At 43.2% G+C, this 24,108-nt stretch overlaps 4 protein-coding genes across 4 annotated transcripts; 2 read left to right on the forward strand and 2 right to left on the reverse strand.

Annotated features, from left to right (window-relative positions):
- The first annotated feature begins 127 nt into the window (after nt 1-127).
- On the forward strand, nt 128-23,928 carry LOC6041006 (myrosinase 1). Its single transcript, XM_001850269.2, has 6 exons — nt 128-597; nt 21,733-21,970; nt 22,099-22,671; nt 22,742-23,053; nt 23,216-23,454; nt 23,512-23,928. The coding sequence occupies exons 1-6, from the start codon at nt 494-496 to the stop codon at nt 23,756-23,758; spliced, it is 1,713 nt and encodes a 570-aa protein (XP_001850321.1). The 5' UTR covers nt 128-493; the 3' UTR covers nt 23,759-23,928.
- LOC119768651 lies at nt 7,742-11,138 on the reverse strand. Its single transcript, XM_038259012.1, has 2 exons — nt 10,447-11,138; nt 7,742-9,063 (listed from the first exon to the last, which is right to left on the reverse strand). Exons 1-2 carry the CDS (start codon nt 11,003-11,005, stop codon nt 8,447-8,449), a joined length of 1,176 nt encoding a protein of 391 aa, XP_038114940.1. The 5' UTR covers nt 11,006-11,138; the 3' UTR covers nt 7,742-8,446.
- LOC119768652 lies at nt 14,911-18,250 on the reverse strand. The gene is made up of 2 exons (XM_038259013.1): nt 17,277-18,250; nt 14,911-16,223 (listed from the first exon to the last, which is right to left on the reverse strand). Exons 1-2 carry the CDS (start codon nt 17,924-17,926, stop codon nt 16,088-16,090), a joined length of 786 nt encoding a protein of 261 aa, XP_038114941.1. The 5' UTR covers nt 17,927-18,250; the 3' UTR covers nt 14,911-16,087.
- Nucleotides 16,447-17,162, forward strand: LOC119768653. The gene is made up of 2 exons (XM_038259014.1): nt 16,447-16,598; nt 16,654-17,162. Exon 2 carries the CDS (start codon nt 16,734-16,736, stop codon nt 17,055-17,057), a length of 324 nt encoding a protein of 107 aa, XP_038114942.1. The 5' UTR covers nt 16,447-16,598; nt 16,654-16,733; the 3' UTR covers nt 17,058-17,162.
- Nucleotides 23,929-24,108: the final 180 nt, after the last annotated feature.

Consider the following 24,108-nt stretch of genomic DNA (forward strand, 5'->3'; position numbering starts at 1 on the left):
ACGCCCAAAAGAATAACGCTGCACGAGAAGCCTCCGAATCGTCAAACGCGTCTTCGCGGAGTTCGCGCCGACGATCTGCAGGGAGGCTGCCCGAATGGGCTCGCCGCAGTATAAAACCCCGACCACGACGGGCAGCAGCGTTTAGTTCATCAGAGATCGACCTGTCGACAGCTGTTGCTGTTGTTGAACAGGTGCTTGCTGACGAGGGTTTGCGGGTCGTGAATTTCGGGAGCTTTCTGTGCTCGCGGTTTAGTTTTTCGTGCGTGACTTGATTACGACTATACGAACTGCGGTGTGTGAAATTTCAAGGTTTAACCGGTATCAATCGAATGGGCGGAAACTTTGCAGGTGTGATCTTGCTGAGTAATGTGTGAACAAGTGTTATACAACTCAATTGAAGAAGTGGTTGCAACCGACTAAGATATTCAGCGATCGTGCACCAAATCGGCGAAGTCAGGGTGTGAATAACATTAGAACCAGTGAAGAGCCAACCATGAAAAGCTCAATGAAGTGCGTGGTCAAACGTCAACGTCAGAGGTCGATAGACCATCGATCAACATCAACGAGGGTGACGATCAGCAGCAGCAGTGACACGATGTGAGTAACGAGACTGACTCGCAAGTTTTGCTTGAACTTGGTGTAATCGAGCACACATGCCAGCATAAAACTCGCTCCGGGGTTGGTGATCGATGGCTCTGCTTACGGATGCCCGAGAGAACCGCTGGACTTGGCCTAGTGGCGCTACTAGTAGATACAGTGTTGTGTGCATGGGGTTGAATGGTTAAGCGGCGGTGATCAGCGTGTGTGAATGAGCTATTAAATAACCAATTGGTCGTGAACTTGAAGCGCTGAGTGGAAGTTGGTCGGGTTCGGGCAGCTCGGTGTTTACGTTTTGTTTTGATGGTGATCATCAGGGGATGATGCGTGACACACTATCGAGTTTCGGTGATCAGTGATTTCCCGTGGGTTGTAGCTGAACAGGTTGCGCTGGGATTTCCATGTCGCAATGCGCATTTCGGTTGATGCGTTGCGATAGAGGTGTAAGATTTCAAGTTGGGTGCTTTGTTTTGAGTCAAAATGTGTCAGGGTTAATACTTGGTAGCCGCGAGTGAAGTGTTATTTCTTGAAGTGGGGAAATCTATTCTTTTTACCATTAGGGTGGAAAAAAATAAAGTTTTCCAAATTTAGTGAGCACAGCAACTTATCAGTTCCTTTTGGGGTCCTAAGCAACTCCCCAAAGTTTGGGAACGATTTGGGTAGTCCTCATTTTGCGCAAAGCAATTCAATTTGCTATGGGAATTTGTATGGGAAAACATTTTTTTATTTTGAAATTTAGAAAATTCACGTTTAACGCTATATAAAACATCACGTTTTAGACCAGTTTTGAGGACGCTATATCTTTTTTTAGGGGCAAGCTAGCACGATGCTCTCTTCGGGAAAGTTGTAGAGCAACTTCCGGAGTACCTGAATATGAATCCGGTTTCAGTATAGCTTCAAACGTGATTTTTTTTTTAAATAAAATAAAATGGGTTTTCCCATACAAATTCCCATAGAAAATTTAATCGCTTTTTGTATCTTTTGATGGATTTTTTTGATCGATTTAGTGTCTTAACCTTCCCTTGGTATTAAAAAAAAATCACACATAAGGTATTGGGGTCCTTTTCGACCCCAAACTTAAAAAAATGGTCAAAAATCCAGTTTTTGACCGATTCCGGTTCTTTTGGTCACAAATGAAAGCTTAGAACGTCCTTTCGAAACCGACCTGAAACCCGGATTTGGTTACTGTGGCCACCGGGAATCGGCAACCGAAAAATGACTTTTTGAGACCCCAACTTTGACGACCTGTATCTCCGGCAAATTTCCCAATCAAGATGCTCTTGTTGCATTGGACAGGTATTTACTGTACTTTGACCACAAATATTAATATCAGGGCGAGGTGACCTACCGGTTCCGGAAATCCGGAACATCCGAAAAGTTCATGTTTTACTGTTTTTCACATATAAGTGATACCAATACTCTCATGATAGTTGAAATTGATCCATAAAACTAACTAAAAACACAATACACGATTGCCAGAACCACTCTGGAGTGTTAGTGGCCACTTCCGGGTAACCTGGAACCGGTTCCCGGGTACCCGATGAACGGCGAACTTGACTTTTTTGGTGAAAACCCATCATGTTGCATATCAAACTTCATGAAATTGAAAGATATGTCCATTTTTAGTAATACCGTTGTTCCCTGATCCATTCTGGCCATTCTGGAACTGGTTCCCGGTGGCCCCTTGGGGACATTCCCGGAATATGAGAGAAACCCTATCATCCGACATATCAAACTTCATGAAATTGAAAGATATGTCAATCTAGTCATGCCGTTGCTCGCTGATCCATTCTGGCCAATCTGGAACCGGTTCCGGTGGCTTTGGGACACTTCCGGAATATGAGAGAACCCTATCATCCGACATATCAAACTTCATGAAATTGAAAGATATGTCAATCTTCGGTCATGCCGTTGTTCCCCGATCCATTCTGACCATTCTGGAACTGGTTCCCGGTGGCCCCTTGGGGACATTCCGGAATATGAGAGAAACCTATCATCCGACATATCAAACTTCATGAAATTGAAAGATATGTCAATCTACATGCCGTTGCTCGCCGATCCATTCTCCAATCTGGAACCGGTTCCCGGTGGCCCCTTGGGACACTTCCGGAATATGAGAGAAACCCTATCATCCGACATATCAAACTTCATGAAATTGAAAGATATGTCAATCTTCGGTCATGCCGTTGTTCACTGACCCATCCTGGCCAATCTGGAGCCGGTTACCAGTGGTCCCTTGGGGACATTTCCGGAATATGAGATAAACCATATCATCCGACATATCAAACTTCATGAAATTGAAAGATATGTCAATCTACGGTCATGCCGTTGCTCGCTGATCCATTCCGGCCAATCTGGAACCGGTTACCGGTGGCCCCTTGGAACACTTCCGGAATATGAGATAAACCCTATCATCCGACATATCAAACTTAATGAAATTGTTAGATATGTCAAGTTACGGTCATGCCGTTGTTCGCTGACCCATTCTGGAACTGGTTACCGGTAGCCCCTTGGGGACACTCTCGGAATATGAGAGAAACCCCATCATCCGACATATATCACTTCATGAAATTGAAAAATGTGTCAATAAACGGTCATGCCAGTTTTCGCTTATGCATTCTGGCAATTCTGGAACTGGTTCGGTGGCCCCTTGGTGACACTTCCGAAAATGAGAGAAACCCTACTATTCGACGAATCAAACTTCATGAAATTCATGGATATGTCAACCAAAGGTCAGCGAACAATTGCATGACCGTAGGTTGACGTAGTTTTCAATTTCATGAAGTTTGATATGTCTGATGGTAGGGTTACTTTCATATTCCAGAAGTGTCCCAAGGGGCCACTGGTAACCGGTTCCAAATTGGCCAGGATGGGTCAGCTAACAATAGCATAACCGTAGATTGACATATCTTTCAATTTCATGAAGCTTGATATGTCGGATGATAGTGTTTCTCTCATTCCGGGAATGTCCCCAAGGGCTACCGAGAACCAGTTCTAGAACTGCCAGAATGGATAAGCGATCAATGGCATGACCGTAGATTGACATATCTTTTATTTTCATGAAGTTTGATATGTCGGATGATAGGGTTTGTCTCATATTCTGGAAGTGTCCCCAAGGCCACCGGTAACCGGTTCCATGATGGCCGAATGGGCGGTGATCATCGGCATGACCGTAGATTGACATACCTTTCAATTTCATGAAGTTTGATATGTCGTATGATAGGGTTTCTCATATTCCGGAAGTCCCAAGGGGCCACCGGGAACCAGTTCCAGAATGGCCAGAATGGATCAGGGAACAACGGCATGACTGTAGATTGACATATCTTTCAATTTCATGAAGTTTGATATGTCGGATGATAGGGTTTCTCTCATATTCGGGAATGTCCCCAAGGGGCCACCGGGAACCAGTTCCAGAATGGCCAGAATGGATCAGGAACAACGGCATGACCGTAGATTGACATATCTTTCAATTTCATGAAGTTTGATATGTCGGATGATAGGGTTTCTCTCATATTCCGGAAGTGTCCTCGAGGGGCCACCGGTAACCGGCTCCAGATTGGCCAGAATAGGTCAGTGAACAACGGCATGACCGTAGATTGACATACCTTTCAATTCCATGAAGTTTGATATGTCGGATGATAGGGTTTCTCTCATATTCCGGAAGTGTCCCCAAGGGGTCACCGGTAACCGGTTCCAGATTGGCCAGGATGGCTCAGCGAACAACGGTATTACCAAAGATGGACATATCTTTCAATTTCATGGAGTTTGATGTGCAACATGATGGGTTTTCACCAAAAAAGTCAAGTTGGCCGTTCATCGGGTACCCGGGAACAGGTTCCAGGTTACCCGGAAGTGGCCACCAACACTCCAGAGTGGTTCTGGCAATCGTGTATTGTGTTTTTAGTAAGTTTTATGGATCAATTTCAACTATCATGAGAGTATTGGTATCACATATATGTGAAAACAGTAAAACATGAACTTTTCGGATGTTCCGGATTTCCGGAACCGGTAGGTCACCTGGCCCTGATATTAATATTTGTGGTCAAAGTACAGGTCAATACCTGTCCAATGCAACCCAGAGCATCCTGATTGGTTGACATTTGCCGGAGATACAGGTCGTCAAAGTTGGGGTCTCAAAAGGCCATTTTTCGGTTGTAGCCGATTCCCGGTGGCCACAGTGACCAAATCCGGGTTTCCAGGTCGGTTTCGGAAAGGGGACGTTCTAAGCTTTCATTTGTGACCAAAAGAACCGGAATCGGTCAAAAACTGGATTTTTGACATTTTTAAAGTTTGGGGTCGAAAAGGACCCCAATACCTTTAAAGTAACTTTTTTTATGGACGCTCCCCTAGGGGTCGTCCAAGGTTTGTTTGTTTTGTGAAATGTGTATTTATACTATAAATTTAATGTCAGAAAATTTCAAGGCTTTAGCATGTATATAGCAAAAGTTATGGCAAATTTAATTTTCAAAAAGGCCGAAAAAGACCCCAATACCGTAGGAAGGTTAACTTTTTGTCACTAAAATTTGATTTGCAAAAAAAAATATAATTTTTATTTTTTTGACATAGGACTATGTCTCTACTTACTATATTGGGGGGGCAGTTCAGAAATTCGATCCAAAGCGTCACATTTAAGCGTTAAAAAAGGGGACATTTTGAACGCTTATATCTTTTTTCCCTGTGAATCAATACGGACGGTTGGACCACCAATCGAAAGAGGAAGTCTTCAGCTATTGTTTAACTACATAGATAGTTTGACTAAACATAGTTAAAGCACTTAAAACATGCAATCAAAATGAGTAATTTTTCAGTACAAATCGGACAGATGACCAATCAGAGCGAGCGTATGCATTCGAGACCGCGCCCTTTTGTGCCGTTCTCCGCTCTGCCGCTATTTAAGCAGAAAATTTCGCAAAAGCAAGTCACTTTGGAACGAGCACTCGAACTGTGCACGTCGGGCAGGCGCGGAGCAGCAGCAGCAGCAGCGGCCAATAGAAGAAGAGGACCAGCAACCAGAAGGAAGAACCACCAGCAGCAGAAGGAGGAAATTCGAGCGAAGCGGACCGCGTTGAAGCCACTATGATGCGGCGGTTCTCATGAAAAATTTCGAATTGGTGGTGGAAAAAACCTGGAGTGGCCGGTACCCTCGAAGTAGGTTCCCCCGGGGCCTGGGGGAACTTTTACAGAACCATACGAGTTGTGGCAATATGGGTATCAAAACTCATGCTTTTTGATACTGAACATAATAATGGCCATTTCGACAGTGTGGCCGGTGCCCTCAAAGAAGGTTCCCTCGGGGCCCGGGGGGACATTTACAGAACCTTACGAGTTGTGGCAATATGGGTATCAAAATTCATGGTTTTTGATACTGAACATAATAATGGCCATTTCAACAGTAGTGGCCACAACCTGGAGTGGCCGGTGCCCTCAAAGAAGGTTCCCTCGGGGCCCGGGGAGACATTTACAGAAACATACGAGTTGTGGCAATATGGGTATCAAAATTCATGCTTTTTGATACTGAACATAATAATGGCCATTTCGACAGTAGTGGCCACAACCTGGAGTGGCCGGTACCCTCAAAGAAGTTTCCCCCGGGGCCTGGGGGGACATTTACAGAACCATACGAGTTGTGGCAATATGGGTATCAAAACTCATGCTTTTTGATACTGAACATAATAATGGCCATTTCGACAGTAGTGGCCACAACCTGGAGTGGCCGGTGCCCTCAAAGAAGGTTCCCTCGGGGCCCGGGGGGACATTTACAGAACCATACGAGTTGTGGCAATATGGGTATCAAAATTCATCCTTTTGATACAGAACATAATAATGGCCATTTCGAAAGTAGTGGCCACAAACTGGAGTGGCCGGTGCCCTCAAAGAAGGTTCCCCCGGGGCTTGGGGGGGACATTTACAGAAACATACGAGTTGTGGCAATATGGGTATCAAAATTCATGCTTTTTGATACTGAACATAATAATGGCCATTTCGACAGTAGTGGCCACAACCTGGTGTGGCCGGTGCCCTCAAAGAAGGTTCCCTCGGGGCCCGGGGGGACATTTATTTATTTTATTTATTTATTTGTTTTATTCCATATAGTAACTTAAGACATAGTCTTTTTTATGTTACAGTGTGTGTTCTGCTGAGTTCTGCTTCAATTTAAATTAACTAACTTTAATTTATTTGGTTCTCTTATTTTACTAGTGGTTAATGTTGAGGTTGGCGAGTAAACTCTGCTTGAAATTATATTTGGAAGTATTTTGTTTCAATGTTGTCGGAAGGCTGTTCCAATTTACAATGCCCCTAGCAAAAAACGATTGACTGTAATAAAATGAGCTATGGTTGGGTATTAGAAAGCTGTAAGTTCTGGTGTTACGAAACGGTACTAATTTTTCATAAAGGTATGTGGGTTTTTTGGTGTTAATAATTCTGTGTAAGACAACACATGATCTAAATTTATAGAAGTTTGAAAAACTACATCCAATAAGGTGTTTTTGTAAATGCGAAACCCTAGACATTCTATTTAAGTTGAAAACATATCTTACACAAGCATTCAAAGCAATACGTAGCCTATCAATATGCATACCGTTGGCATTAGAGTAAATAAAATCGGCATAGATAAAGTGTGGAAAAATCAGCGATCTAAATAAGTTTAGTATTAACATCAAGATGTTTCGTTGTTAGAGTAAGTTGCTTCAAAGATATGTATATTTTTCGGCATTGAGATTTGATTTGAAGATCCCATTCTAAATTATCTCTGAAAATCAGGCCAAGATTGTTTGCTTCGTTGACGAAACAGATTTGTGCGCCATTCATGATCAAGTTAGGAAAATCAGGTTTCGTTTTAAGTTTAGTAATTAGTAACGCTTTAGTTTTAGCAGGATTTATTGATAATAAATTAGACTCAGACCAAGTATAAATTTGATTCAAGTCGAAATTTATCTTCGAACAAATATCAGGAATGTTAAAGTTTTGATCAGAACAGAAATAAATTTGCACATCATCCGCAAAAAGATGTACTGAGCAATATTTTAAAACGTTTGGCAAATCATTTATAAACAGAGAAAATAGTAATGGTCCAAGAATAGAGCCCTGTGGAACTCCAGACTCACAAAGGATAAATGATGATAAAATACCGTTCAAAAAACTGCCTGGTAACGTTCTGTTAAGTAACTTTTTAACAATTTCGTAGCAGCATTTGAGAAATTGTACAAAGAAATAAGTTTATTCAAAAGCTTAACATGAGAAACGCGATCGAATGCTTTGGCAAAATCAATCAGCAGAAGAACAGCGACACATTTTTTATCAACAGATAACGCAATATCATCGTGAACTTTCATTAGTGCTGTTTCTGTGCTATGATTTTTTCTAAACCCAGATTGCAAGGCATGTAAGAAATTCATTTCAGTAATGTAATGTGAAATTTGGTCTTTTATTACTTTTTCGAAAATTTTTGAGAGGGTGCATAGCAAACTTGTTGGTCTTAAATTGGTAATTTCTGAAGATCCACTCTTTTTGTATATTGGAATCACTTTAACACGTTTCCAAAGTGCTGGAAAATTGGATGTTTTTACGATAGTATTAAAGAGATGTTCAAAAAATGGCAGTAGAAAGGGAAGAACAACTTTTAGAAATGAAATCGGAAGATTGTCAAGACCAGCAGCATTAGACTTGATTGAGTAAACTGCATCTACTATTTCATAACTGTGGATTTGCCTAAAATGGAAACTATCTGTTGAATGAGAATAGTGAATACTAGACGATCTTCTTTCACTATAATTAGACGCAAAATAATTGTTAACTTCTTCCGCTGAATGGGTGCTATCAATGTTATTGTTTTTACTTTTAGAGACTCCTATTTTTTTATGTTTTTCCACATTTGTCTAACTGGAACATTTAAGTTGATACGTTGTCGATCGTGATCACGTTTGGCAGTTTTAGTTAAATAATTCACAACATTTCTAAGACGGTTGTAATTGGTGCGATGTTCTGGTGATTTTGATCTTTTGTAAGCATTATAAGCAATGTCTCTGTTGATTATAGCTCTTTCAATATCTGGGTTAAACCAAGATTTATAAAATGACTTCTTGAATTTTACTGGAAAAGCTTGTTCATGTAAGATAAACATATGATTGTTCAAAGTATTGAGAAGAATGTCAGAATCATCGATGCTAAGAAATTCATTAATGCTAAGACGCGATAATGCATTTTCGAAAGCATGATTGTTAAAATTATTGTAATCACGATACCAATAACCGTCTAGGTCAACACGTTTTTCAAAATCCAAAGTAGCAAACACTAGATCATGAGCCGATATTCCGGGCATGGATACTTGATTAAATTTGAGTATCAATTCTGGTGAATTTGTCAATAAAAGATCAAGAAGAGAGCAACCATCATTGTAGAAAAAAGTAGGTTCAAAATTGACACAAGAAAACGACATGCTAGCGATTGTATCTATAAAATCATTAGTTTTGACGTAGACTTACGTCTTTGTCGAAGGTACTGGGGTGTCATTCCAAAAAACCCGGGCCGAAGGCCCTGGAATATTACGTCATCCGTCAATCGCTTATATCTTCCTTCCCTCACATCGAATCGGCACGATTTTGGTTCCATTCGATTCGAAAATTATTCAGCAATTTGCTATAAAACTTTCATTGTTGGCAAAATAGTTTTACTATTGAAACAATTGAATGTTTTAAAATGTTTTCAAAAAGCAGAGATTTTGCAAGCAAAATGAGCGCTTCCCACTCACGGACGGGAATGTCAAGTACCTATTTTGAGGGGAAAATCATCCGAACAACGCGACCGAGTGTCGGTCGCGAAAAAGGAGGGGAAGTAGCAGACCGGAATCATATATAAGAACGCGCGCTCAGCCCATTCTATCATTCACGTCTCAGACGTCGGACCGGCAGCAGCAGCAGGAAAGCTCAGCCCAGAGCAGCAGCAGCAGGAGAGAGACCAGAGCAGCAGCAGCAGGAGAGAGAGGGACCAGAACTGCAAAAGAAGTGCGCATCGCCTTCTCGTCGTCACCGTCAGCCAGTTGCCTCTCGATGGCCGGACCGTTTGGATCGTCCCACCCGGGACGAGGCAGCAACAAGATGGGGCGCGCGCTTGCTCCTTCTCGCCGAAAAGTTGCCTCTCGTGGGTCAAGCCGTGGCTGTGAAACTTCCATATTCTAGTTGTTAAACTTTCCAACTCTTCGGAGTTCCCTCACTTCCCATCCCTCGTCCCACCCGGGGCGAGGCAGCGCAATGAATAATTACAGTTTAAATTTCAGGAACAAATTTTGGTTTTCGGGGCGACGGTCTGCACAGCTTTCTGAGGCTGCTCTCGCCCCCAACTCCTAAAACCCGGGCCGAAGGCCCTGGAATACTGCGTCATCCGTCAAACGCTTATATCTTCCTTCCTCTAATTGAATTGACACGATTTACTTCTGGGGTGACGGATTGCACAGCTTTCTGAGGCTGCCCTCCCCCTCATTCTGCTACCAAACATTTACTCGGTTCGCGAAAAAATCGTTTTTCGTTCTTCTCTTTCCTTCCTCCATTCGATGTTGTCTAGTCAAAGATTTATCAACACATTAAAAGTATGTTTACATGGTAGCTGCGGTTTTGTTCGCATTAGATTTGCCATCTCTTTCTAGTAAAAGTCAATTCGAATCGTATATAAATTCTGTTTCAACAACCGGTACGTACATGGTCCGACTGAATTTACCGATCGCATTCACGATCTTATTCCGTTAATGTATTTCAAGTGTCTAGCTAATTCATCAAAATTAAGAAATGGTTCACATATCAAAACTTTACGTAGTCTACGCCATTCCGGTTATGTCTGTGACATAACTACTTTGACTTTTTCTAGTATTTTTCCGAATATCAGTGTTAAAATCGCCAATAAAAAATGAATTTTCATATTTTAAACAAAATTGTTCAATGTGGGTGCGAAGTAGGTAAGAACAATCACTTTGTGGCGGGTTGTAGTACACAGCTAAAACAAAACGATTTCCATTAAATTGCATTTCAAGTAACAGAAAATCAGTTTCATAACGACCATTGGTAGAAATTGCACCAAGAGATTTCTTAAGAATTTTACAGCTAATATTTTGCTTAAAGTATACACATACACCCCCACCGTGCCGATTACGGTTTTGTCTAACTAAGTTGTAACCTTGTATTTCAATAGTTGCATCAGTTATGGAATCATCCAACCAGGTTTCTGTTAAACAGATAATATCCACTTTGCTTGTAATAAAGTTTAGTTTGAGTTCTTCAAATTTGGAAAAACGGCGAGCACAGAGGCTCTGAACGTTGATATGGCATATATTCAGCTTGTCATTCACCAAACAAGCATTCATTACAGCTCTTGGAATCAAGTAATTTGCAGAGGCGTCGTCATTAGAAGAATCAAACATTATTAGTGGGGAACGCGCTAAATTTCAAACAAAAGCCGCCCACCAAACCTACACCAATTGAACCATAGCTTAATAAAGAGAACCATAACTTAAAACTAACTAAATAGGTTTTAGAAAACTTTTTTGTACGAGCCATAATATAGGAAAAAAAGGTGCAGGTGGTTATGTTACACATGACCAGTATGACAAAGAACTTTGCAAGATGGTTGTTGAAATTTTCGATTACATTGTCTAGTCCAAATTTCCCAAGATTTACTAGATTCATAATTACCATAAAGTTTGATACCCATATTGCCCCTACTCTTATGGTTCGGCAAATGTCCCCCCATCGGAACATCCCCGGGGCCTCCGGCCACTTCGGATTGTGGCCACTGCTGCTGAAATGTCAAATTTCATATCCAGTATCAAAAATCATAAAGTTTGGTACCCATATTGCCCCTACTCTTACTGGCGAAATGTCAAATTTCATATTCAGTATCAAAAACCATAAAGTTTAGACCTTGATGTTCTCTATCCTATCTATCAGTTCCTCTCAGATTCCAAAATATCTATTTAGTTTTCTTCCAGTTAGTTTTCCTTCAGTTAGTTTTCCTCCAGTTAGTATAACTCGCCTTCACACAAAGCCGTCGTTTCTGGTTGCACCGGAAGCAAAGCAAGATCGCCCCAGCAGCTGGACACCGAGTTGCGGCTGAGGACAAAACGCAAAGGCCAGCAGAGCCAACCAAGACCCCTACACAATCCCCCTTCCCACCCCATGCCTTGTCTTTAACATAAATCCCTTCCCTACTAACCCCGAGTAGGCCGCGGGTAATCGGCTCCCCTCCCACTAACATTTACACACAAGATCCTCTGTAATTATTAAGTTTTTTGTAATTACAAAAGCCGACTCGGTCCTAACCAGGTCCCAGTACCGAAAAGGACCTAATAAAAATAATTTTATGAAAAAAAAAAAAAAAAAACATAAAGTTTGATACCCATATTGCCCCTACTCTTATGGTTCGGCAAATGTCCCCCCATCGGAACATCCCCGGGTCCTCCGGCCACTCCGGATTGTGGCCACTACTGCCGAAATGTCAAATTTCATATCCAGTATCAAAAACCATAAAGTTTGATACCCATATTGCCCCAACTCTGATGGTTCGGCATATATCCCCCCATCGGAACATCCCCGGGGCCTCCGGATTGTGGCCACTACTGCCGAAATGTCAAATTTCATATTCAGTATCAAAAACCATAAAGTTTGATACCCATATTGCCCCTACTCTTATGGTTCGGCAAATGTCCCCCCATCGGAACATCCCCGGGTCCTCCGGCCACTCCGGATTGTGGACAATACTGCCGAAATGTCAAATTTCATATCCAGTATCAAAAACCATAAAGTTTGATACCCATATTGCCCCAACTCTGATGGTTCGGCAAATGTCCCCCCCTCGGAACATCCGCGGGGCCTCCGGCCACTCCGGATTGTGGCCACTACTGCCGAAATGTCAAATTTCATATCCAGTATCAAAAACCATAAAGTTTGATACCCATATTGCCCCTACTCTTATGGTTCGGCAAATGTCCCCCCATCGGAACATCCCCGGGGCCTCCGGCCACTCCGGATTGTGGCCACTACTGCCGAAATGTCAAATTTCATATCCAGTATCAAAAACCATAAAGTTTGATACCCATATTGCCCCAACTCTTACGGTCCAGCAAATGTCCCCCCATCGGAACATTCGCGGGGCCTCCGGCCACTCCGGATTGTGGCCACTACTGCCGAAATGTCAAATTTCATATCCAGTATCAAAAACCATAAAGTTTGATACCCATATTGCCCCTACTCTTATGGTTCGGCAAATGTCCCCCCATCGGAACATCCCCGGGGCCTCCGGCCACTCCGGATTGTGGCCACTACTGCCGAAATGTCAAATTTCATATCCAGTATCAAAAACCATAAAGTTTGATACCCATATTGCCCCAACTCTTACGGTCCAGCAAATGTCCCCCCATCGGAACATTCGCGGGGCCTCCGGCCACTCCGGATTGTGGCCACTACTGCCGAAATGTCAAATTTCATATCCAATATCAAAAACCATAAAGTTTGATACCCATATTGCCCCAACTCTTACGGTCCGGCTAATGTCCCCCCATCGGAACATCCCCGGGGCCTCCGGCCACTCCGGTTTGTGGCCACTACTGCCGAAATGTCAAATTTCATATCCAGTATCAAAAACCATAAAGTTTGATACCCATATTGCCCCTACTCTTACGGTCCGACAAATGTCCCCCCATCGGAACATCCGTGGGGCCTCCGGCCGCTCCAGATTGTGGCCACTACTGCCGAAATGTCAAATTTCATATCCAGTATCAAAAACCATAAAGTTTGATACCCATATTGCCCCAACTCTGATGGTTCGGCATATATCCCCCCATCGGAACATCCCCGGGGCCTCCGGATTGTGGCCACTACTGCCGAAATGTCAAATTTCATATTCAGTATCAAAAACCATAAAGTTTGATACCCATATTGCCCCTACTCTTATGGTTCGGCAAATGTCCCCCCATCGGAACATCCCCGGGTCCTCCGGCCACTCCGGATTGTGGACAATACTGCCGAAATGTCAAATTTCATATCCAGTATCAAAAACCATAAAGTTTGATACCCATATTGCCCCAACTCTGATGGTTCGGCAAATGTCCCCCCCTCGGAACATCCGCGGGGCCTCCGGCCACTCCGGATTGTGGCCACTACTGCCGAAATGTCAAATTTCATATCCAGTATCAAAAACCATAAAGTTTGATACCCATATTGCCCCTACTCTTATGGTTCGGCAAATGTCCCCCCATCGGAACATCCCCGGGGCCTCCGGCCACTCCGGATTGTGGCCACTACTGCCGAAATGTCAAATTTCATATCCAGTATCAAAAACCATAAAGTTTGATACCCATATTGCCCCAACTCTTACGGTCCAGCAAATGTCCCCCCATCGGAACATTCGCGGGGCCTCCGGCCACTCCGGATTGTGGCCACTACTGCCGAAATGTCAAATTTCATATCCAATATCAAAAACCATAAAGTTTGATACTCATATTGCCCCAACTCTTACGGTCCAGCAAATGTCCCCCCATCGGAACATCCGCGGGGCCTCCGGCCACTCCGGATTGTGGCCACTACTGCCAAAATGTCAAATTTCATGTCCAGTATCAAAAACCATAAAGTTTGATACCCATATTGCCCCAACTCTTACGGTCCAGCAAATGTCCCCCCATCGGAACATCCGCGGGGCCTCCGGCCACTCCGGATTGTGGCCACTACTGCCGAAATGTCAAATTTCATATCCAATATCAAAAACCATAAAGTTTGATACCCATATTGCCCCAACTCTTACGGTCCAGCAAATGTCCCCCCATCGGAACATTCGCGGGGCCTCCGGCCACTCCGGATTGTGGCCACTACTGCCGAAATGTCAAATTTCATATCCAATATCAAAAACCATAAAGTTTGATACCCATATTGCCCCAACTCTTACGGTCCGGCAAATGTCCCCCCATCGGAACATCTCTGGGGCCTCCGGCCACTCCAGTCCAGGTGGTGGCCAGTTCCAATGATCGACTCCCGCGACTGCCATGTCTGAGCTGGTCCTTGCCTCCAAGCCATCTGCTCCCAGACCTCCAGGCCGTCTGCTACCGGGCCAACAGGCCATCAGCTTCTGATGTGTTCTCGTCGACGTCCAGCAATAGAATGAATTTTCGGGACCGACCGAGCCGAGTTTTGTTGGCTCGTCGACGATCCGAAAATTATGAGGTGGAGTGGGGGTGCTTTTAGATACATCAATCTCACGTCTCTCGATTGACTGATTGAGAAATGTTCGTTCATCCAACCATGCACCAAAAAGAGGGGAAATTTGCCGAGAGGGGAATTCGTCACGTAACGTTTTCGCTTCGCGAAAATTTTGGATTGACACCACGTATTGCGCGTATTGAGAAATAATCAGTTTTGGTGATTATCTTGAGGGGGTCTGAAATATAGGAGCGCAAGGAGTTTTTCAATTAATCGCAGCAATCGTTTTGATTTTCACTGTACATCGCTGTCAGTTCAACTCAACTGTTTATGCTATTTTTTCGTTTGGATGCTTTTTTCAGATGGTGAGCGTTTTTAATGGAAATAATATTTTATATTTAAAATATAACTTCTTCCTTCTATTGCAGGGATCATGCTTGATACGAAATTGTATATTCATCCAGAGGCTTCTTCGCAACAGCGTTATTTTATTATGAAACGCAGATAGGGGGATGTGTTTGAGACTTTGTTACATTTTTGTTTGCCAAAACCGGATTCCGGATGTGACTACCGGGGAATATGGGAATCGGCCAGTAGACGAATTTATACACTAAAGACACTCTTCATTCAAAATTAACCAGTATTATACGTCACATGACCAGTTAACCGACGAGTTAACGCTGTTTCTTAAATACGGTTCTGGATGTGGACACCGAAGGTCATGGAACCGGTTCTGATATTCCAGTCTCATATTTTTTTTTTGTTTTTTTGCTGTTCTGATTGTTTTGCATGAGATTTCGTGTTAAAAGAAATGAAATCAAAATGGAGTCAAATTTCTTAACAAATTTGGATCTTTCGGTGGACCGTATTCCGGCCAAAGGACAAAGTTCTTTGTCAAAAAAAAAATCATAATTTGATCAAAACAAATATCGGCAGCAGTAAAGTTAGCAAGCACACACGTTTCTATTTGTACCATGTTCCAGTCTCGACCTGACCACTGCCATCCCATGGCACGAACAGCACCAACAGCATTTCCATAACAGCAACTTCAGCAACCAAATCAGCATCGACAGCGTTACAGTCCAGCAGAAGGCATCATCGACACGAACCAGCATGATTTTCAGGACGGATGGAGGAGACACAGGATCGAAAGGGATCGGAATCAAAGGATGATCGTGGAGGGATAAAGAATAACTTTTTGGAAAGGGTTTATCTTTGATGTTGTTGACTTTCAGGAGGGGAAGGAATCAAAGGAGAAAAGGAATGGAATCAAAGGATAAGCTTGGGAAGGAGATGAAGAACTTTGAGGAAAGGGTTTACTTTTGCAGCGACAATTGTTGAACACACTGCACCAGCTCCGATGTTGGTTGACCCTGGCGTTTCACGTACACAGCACCATTCCTTGTGAACACTTGAGCAAAGATTCCAGCTTTTTTCATCCTCAGAGCTTGACTGTGTAACCGATGGCAGTTCCTTACCCGATCGTTACTGTGACTCTGTTTGTATCGCGTTAAATAGCATGCAGGAAAATACTTGAGTTATTGGGCAGAGCTTCACTACTCCCACTGGCTAGGGCAAACAAAAGCCAAGACACCCTAGCAGTACGCAGCCAGTTCCATACCCACACGATTGCTACCCACAAGAAGGAGTCTTCAAAGGAAACCGACGTTGGTAACTGGATGGTAGCCGATTGGTAGCAAGGATTGACAGAAGTCTGGTTGGCGGCAATACCGTAGATGACTTGCGAAGTCAAGAACCGGGAATCGGTCTATTTGCCCGAAGGACCCGTAACCAGACAGACCGGCCTAGAAGTCTGTCGGACAGCAGGTAATTGCCGCCGTAAAACAAAGTGTGACCCAGTACTAATGTGTCCTGTGAAAAGGACCCCTCAATGTTTGACCCTTAGTGTCATCCTTGGCCGACGGAGTGCCGTCGGAGCCGGACGTTTCGGACGCTTCCGTGATGTCCCTGTGGAACCCAACAACCTCGATGAGTCCACGTCCTTGGTGCTCGATTACGGGCAATGTTCCGGCCAACAGTCAACACCGGCCGAAGTCCCAATCCGTCACCATATTGGGAGGAGCACAGGACGTTCGGACGGGTCCACCAGAAGCCGCGCACATCAACCGCTACCGAGTTCCAGGATCGGGAACCGTGATCCGTGTAAGCGACCGGAGGTCGCGTAACCGTCATCCGGAGGAGATTGCCGAAAGAAGGAGAAGCTGGAAGATCGTCGAGCTGCTGGGGCCCCAAGAAACCAGAAGGAACAGGTCAGATAGACAATAAGAAAGTGGGAAAATTGAGGTTAGGAAAGGTGAAGGAAGTTAGTAGGAAGAAGTGGGAGAATAAAAGTGTGCACAAAAGATAATAAAAGTGGTGTTTCGTTTGGTAGCTCAAGTGTTTTTCCTGTGTCCGATTAGTCTAGTGTGGATAAGCGTGCCGAACTTGAGGTATTTTTGTAGAGTCCCTGCATCGAGAAAGGTCTCGGCTAACCAGTAGTTACAACTGCGAATCTCCCGGGCCAGCTTCGTGAGGTTCTCGTTCATGAAAATCCTTTTGTCAGCATCAAAACCAATGTGTCGTAACGTCAGGTCCCGGTTGGTCATGTAGCGACGGTAGAAATCGTTACGTACGTTTCGCAGTGCAAATTGGCACAGTATTGGTGGAGCAGATCCGGCTGCAATGGGTAACTTGGCCAGTCGTTGCAGGTCAACAATCGGAGGTTGGTCATAACCGAGCACAGTAGCAATGTTTTGGAAGAACTGAGGAAGGTTCTCGGTCTGTTGATAAGGAATCCCAGAGATTATTAGCTTCGACGCCCGTTCCAGCCTAGCAACATCTTCAGCAGTTTGTTGTAATCCGAACTCGACGGAGTTCACCCGGTGGTGAACAGCCTCCATTTGCTCACCACATTCCTTCCTGAGAGCGACGAATTCCTCTTCCAAATCATCAATACTCGTTTTGCACGCATCGATTTTTCCTTCCAGACGTGAGTTCGAATTAAACAGCAGCTTCTTCATGTTGCGCCACAGGTCGGTAATGTTCTCCACTTCGTCCGGATAATCTACAACAGTAAGATCCTCTCTCGAGCGCTTCAGAGTCTGGCCATCACCGTCCACTGCAGAGGCAGAGCGTGTTTTTGTTTTGTTTGACATCGTAAACAAACCTGACGTTTCCAGGTGTTTGACTGCCAAGAATAGTGGGAAGCAACGGTAGATTGGACGATACTGAAGGGTGCGATGGAAGCCGTGGCAATGTGCAGAAAGCCAAATTATTTCTCCAGTTTAGTGGCTTGAAAACAGGTGCACTCAAAAAGCTTGATTATCCTCAGGTTGAAACACGTTTGGCGGACCGAATGCACAACTTTTAGCGAAACGCGCAGCTCTTAGCAAGAAAAAAGGCCGATTTGTTTATGACCACGCGACACCGTTTACTCGTCACTTGCCATCCCTTCAGAATCAATCCATACGAGTTGTGGCAATATTGGTATCAAAATTCATGCTTTTTGAAACAGAACATAATAATGGCCATTTCGACATTTCGACAGTAGTGGCCACAACCTGGAGTGGCCGGTGCCCTCAAAGAAGGTTCCCCCGGGGCCTGGGGGGACATTTACAGAACCATACGAGTTGTGGCAATATGGGTATCAAAATTCATGGTTTTTGATACTGAACATAATAATGGCCATTTCGACAGTAGTGGCCACAACCTGGAGTGGCCGGTGCCCTCAAAGAAGGTTCCCCGGGCTTGGGGGACATTTACAGAAACATACGAGTTGTGGCAATATGGGTATCAAAATTCATGCTTTTTGATACTGAACATAATAATGGCCATTTCGACAGTAGTGGCCACAACCTGGAGTGGCCGGTGCCCTCAAAGAAGGTTCCCTCGGGGCCTGGGGGGACATTTACAGAACGAGTTGTTGCAATATGGGTATCAAAATGCATGATTTTTGACACTGTACATGAAAATTGACATTCCGAGAGTAGTGGCCACAACCTGGAGTGGCCGGTGATCTCAAAGCAGGTTCCCCCGGGGCCGCGAGGGTCTTTTACAGAACCATACGAGTTGTGGCAATATGGGTATCAAAATTCATGGTTTTTTGATACTGAACATGAAAATTGACATTTCGACAGTAGTGGCCACAACCTGGAGTTGCCGGTGCCCTCATGGAAGGTTCACCTTGGGAGAACATTTATGACAATTTTGCCGACAAATCTATGAAACAAAATAAAATAATCTTATTCCAGATTTCACTAGCAATCCAACAACACATTCAAATTGTTTGGTCCTATGTCTTTCGGTTATGTCTCTGACATACCATCTTGAACTTTTTCATTTTCTGATATGTTTTAGAGGACATCAAATGCCAACTTTTCAGAAATTTCCAGGTTGTGCAAAAAATCTTTGACCTTGTTATGATTTTTGAATCAATACTGATTTTTTCAAAAAATCGAAATATAGGTCGCAAAAAATTTTCAACTTCATTTTTCGATGTAAAATCTAATTTGCAATCAAAAAGTACATCAGTGAAATTTTGATAAAGTGCATCGTTTTCAAGTTAAACCTATTTTTAGGTGGCTTTATGAACAATAGTCGCAGTTTTTCTTTTTTCTTTTTTTAAATAAGTGCACATGTTTGCCCACCTTTGAAAAAATATTTTTGAAGAGCTGAGAAAATTCTCTATATGTTGCTTTTTTGAACTCTGTTGATACGACCCTAAGTTGCTGAGATAGTGCCATGCAGAACAGGAAAATTTATGTTTTCTTAGTCTCACCTAAACAACCCACCATTTTCTAATGTCGATATCTCAGCAACTAACGGTCCGATTTACAATGTTAAAATATGAAACATTTGTAAAATTTCCGATTTCCGATCTTTTCGAAAAAAATATTTTCAAAATTTTTAAATCAAGACTAACATTTTAAAAGAACGTGATAATGAATATTTAGCCCTTTTGAAATGTTAGTCTTGATTAAAAAAAAATGTTTTCGGAGCGGAAAATTTCACGAATGTTTCATATTTTAACATTGTAAATCGAACCATTAGTTGCTGAGATATCGACATTAGAAAATGGTTGGTTGTTTAGGTGAGACTTAGAAAACATAAATTTTCCTGTTTTTAAACCTTTGCATGGCATTATCTAAGCAATTAAGGGTCGTATCAACAAAGTTCAAAAAAGCAAAATATAGATAATTTTCTCAGCTCTTCAAAAATATTTTTTTTAAAAGTAGGCAAACATGGGCACTAGTTTAAAAAATGAATAACTGAGACTATTTTCAAAAAAGTTACCTAAAATGGCTTCAACTTGAAAACGGTGCACATCGAAAAATGAAGTTGAAAAATTTTGCGACCAAATTTCGATTTTTTGAAAAAATCGTGTTAATTCGAAAATTCATAACTCGGTCAAAGATTTTTTGCACAACCTAAAGGTTTCTGAAAAGTTGGCATTTGATGTCCTCTAAAATATATATAAAAAAAGTCTTTTTTTACAAATCAAGTTTTAGTGTCTTTAAGTTAAATAAAAAATCACCAAAAAATTTTTACCGTGCATAATATTTTTCTAGTGTAGTCCGTATCCATACCTACAACTTTGCCCAAGACACCAAATCGATCAAAAAAATCCTTCAAAAGATACAGATTTTTGAATTTTTATAAATCATTTTTGTATAGACAGCAACAGAAATTTGTATAGAAAAATATATGGACAAACTAATGATGCAAAATGGCTTCATTGGACATACCGAAGGCATCAAAAAAGTTTCAGTCGGATTAAAAAGTACAGAAAAAAATCGAATGACCGAAATCTGAGAGAACTGCTCAGGTATCCCTTTTCCCTTTTATTAATGTACTGCATTTGAAATCATTGAATAGCGAAGGCTACAATGTTTGTAATAAATTGAAATTGCTAGTATTTATGATTTGTGATTGGACACCCAAGAATATGTTTAACTGAACTTTAACTGTCTACTGTGTAATCATGTGAATTTGCTTCTGTTGTCATATAAAGACCCAACTTTCAGTTCTCTCGAAAAATAATTAATTCATCAATTGATTAATTTTGCATGTGTTTCTTGAACATTGTTTTTAAAACATGACTTATTTATGAATGATAGAAATTATCCCTCAATTGTATTTGGAGAAAGCCAAGGCCAATCAATCTAGTTTGTTTTGTGCTGTAATAAACTCATCGCAACAAATGCTGAAATCTGTAATAAAATGTCTCACTTACATGAAAGAGTTGATTGAATTTATTACAAACTTGAATTCGTTGTGCACCTTCATAAATCTTAGCAATTACCATTGAGATTTATTTCCAGCAGATAACCGCATGGGAACTTCATAAATTCACAACCTTCCAACGCGTGCTGCTGCGTGCACCAATTAATTGCCCATGCAAATATGTTAAATATGGATATTTTTCTTAGTATTTCATATTCCTGGTTTCACTCGTGATTAAATTAATATATTAGCCGGTGGTGCACCACTGCTGGTTCAACACCTGTACCAGTCCCACCTGGTGGTCGTCGATAAGGTTGTGGATATTTCAAATTTGCACTATGTATGTCATAATTGGCTGACCGGTGTGCGCCCAGGTGCAATAAATTTGAAATTTGATTCGCATTTTCGGGTAATGTGTCAATTGCGAGACACATTTGTGGTAGTTTGTGATTGATTTGATATGAATTTGATTAATGTATGTGAACTTTAAAACGAAGTGTCTAACAAATAAGTGCACAATATGACTTACCCTACTAAAAATCCCCGGAGGCTAACTCTACATGAAGTTGTCACTTCGTAGTTAATTGCGGAGCTAGTAGCTAACTAAATGCAGATTTTCCACTAGAACTTGTCCCATTAAAGATTGTTGATTTAAGTGATCCCTGCTGCGGCCGGATGTTTGTTCTGTAGATTGTTGTTGATTGATTCTGAAGGAGTGTCTCCTTGATTTTCGTTACAGATTGCTCTCACTAGCGGTGCTCCTCCTGGTGGCGAGTAGCAGCGGAGTGAGCGGTCAGAATACGCGGCGCTTCCCGACGGACTTTCGCTTCGGCGTTGGCTCGTCCGCGTACCAGATCGAGGGTGGTTGGAATGAGGGTGGCAAGGGCGAGTCCATCTGGGATCGTATGACCCACCGGCACCCGGAGAAGATCGCCGACGGTAGCAATGGCGATGTCAGCTCGGATAGTTATCACAATGTGAGTTGAAGTGAAGTGCGGAGATACTTGGTTACCTTGGCCGTTTATCTAGTGGCGATGCACGCACACGATGCTTAATTAGGTGCTTAATTAAATTAGTTTATTCTTGGTTTATCAACAATTTCCAGTGGTTACGTGACGTCGAGATGATACGAGAGCTCGGTGTTGATGTGTACCGATTCTCGCTGTCTTGGCCTCGGATTTTGCCAAGTGGGTTTGTGAACAGTGCCAGCAAAACCGGCATCCGGTACTACAGCAGGTTGATCGATGAGCTGTTGAGGTACAACATAACGCCAATGGTGACGCTGTACCACTGGGATCTACCACAGCGCCTGCAAGACCTGGGTGGTTGGACAAATCCTGAGCTGATCGAGTACTTTAAAGATTACGCGCGGGTCGCGTTCGAGCAGTTTGGTGATCGTGTTCACATTTGGACCACTTTCAACGAGCCGTGGCACGTGTGTGAGCAAGCGTACGGAATAGATTTTATGGCACCGGCGCTGGATTACCCCGGCATTGCGAGCTATCTTTGTGGGCATAATTTACTTAAGGCTCACGCTGAAGTGGTGCACATGTACCGGAGAAGGTTCCAGCCGAAGCAGCACGGGTCGATTGGGATTACAACGGACATCTCGTGGCCGGAACCGATGACTAGCAGTGAGGATGATCGGGCGGCGTCGGAGCTGAGCTTGCAGTTTTATGTAAGTTCTGGCTCAAGACTATGTTATTTTTTTATTCCATACAATAACTGATTCTTAAAACATCTTCCAGATTGGCTGGTTCGCGCATCCCATCTTCTCCGAGAGTGGAAACTACCCCCAGGCCATGATCGATCGCGTCGCAGCGCTAAGCAAACAGCAAGGATACTCCAGATCGCGACTGCCCACGTTCAGCCCGGCCGAGATCGAAATGATCAAAGGGACGTCCGATTTCTTCGGCATCAACTCGTACACGTCGGTGCTAGTGCGCAAGAACGACCGGAACAACTCGGTCGGCTATCCGGTGCCGTCGTTTAACCATGACATGGGGGTGATCGAATCGAGCGATCCCGACTGGCCAACGAGCGGTTCCGTGTGGTTGCACGTAAGTGTTGGAGGTTGGTGGGGACAAGATAGCTAATGGGATGTAGAACTTGTTTCGGTATCAATTCGTGCGAGGTTGAAACTTATTTGAATATAGCTTAAACTAATTTCACTTGCACATTAATGTAAGCGCGAGATTAATCGACTTCCGTACTCGTTCTAGGTTGTGCCAAAAGGTATGAACAAGCTGCTGAACTGGATCCGCAAGGAGTACAACAACCCGCCAGTCTACGTAACGGAAAATGGCGTCAGCGATCGCGGAGGCACCAACGATGTCAAGCGGATCGACTACTTCAACTCGTACCTGGAGGCCGTCCTGGATGCCATCGAAGACGGATGCAACGTGCAGATGTACATCGCCTGGAGCCTGATGGACAGCTACGAGTGGAAGGCCGGGTTCACGTGAGTTTCAGAACTTCCTCCAAAAACCGAATCAACTAACCTCCCGCCTTCTTCCAGTGAAAAGTTCGGTCTGTACCACGTGGACTTTACCTCCCCGAACCGGACCCGCACGCCAAAGGCCTCCGCCAAGGTGTACGCCAACATCGTCAAAACGCACCGGATCGACTGGAGCTATCGACCGGCGCCGGAGAAGATGATCAAACCGCCGGCGCCGTACCGGTCCGACAGCAGCGTGCGCCTGCCCGTTACGTACCTGTTTGTGGCGGCGCTGGCGATTGTGCTCAAGCTGGTCTACAGCAGCTGAAGCCAGGCAGAGCTGTCTTCCACCGCCGCGGGGAAGCAGATTTTGCTCAGTGATCAGTGAATCTCAATGTGCCGTCAAAGTATTTAAAGCGTTTTTTTTAAAGAAAATGAGTGAATTAGGATAAGAGTGTATTGTAAATATAATTTGAACATGTGATTAATGAACTTTGATCAGTATTTATGTTGTTAATGTCAAAAGAACACTTCTTATACAAATAATGTACACTCAACCCCCGGTGATTGGTCACTTTTTCGTTTGACACTAATTTAGTTTGTACCCCGTTGGTTGGTCAAGGTTAAACTAAAAAGTGACGAACTGTCACTTTTTACACGGCGTTCAAGTACACTATC

This window comes from Culex quinquefasciatus, chromosome 3, assembly GCF_015732765.1.
Source record: "Culex quinquefasciatus strain JHB chromosome 3, VPISU_Cqui_1.0_pri_paternal, whole genome shotgun sequence".
Taxonomy (NCBI): Eukaryota; Metazoa; Arthropoda; class Insecta; order Diptera; family Culicidae; genus Culex; species Culex quinquefasciatus.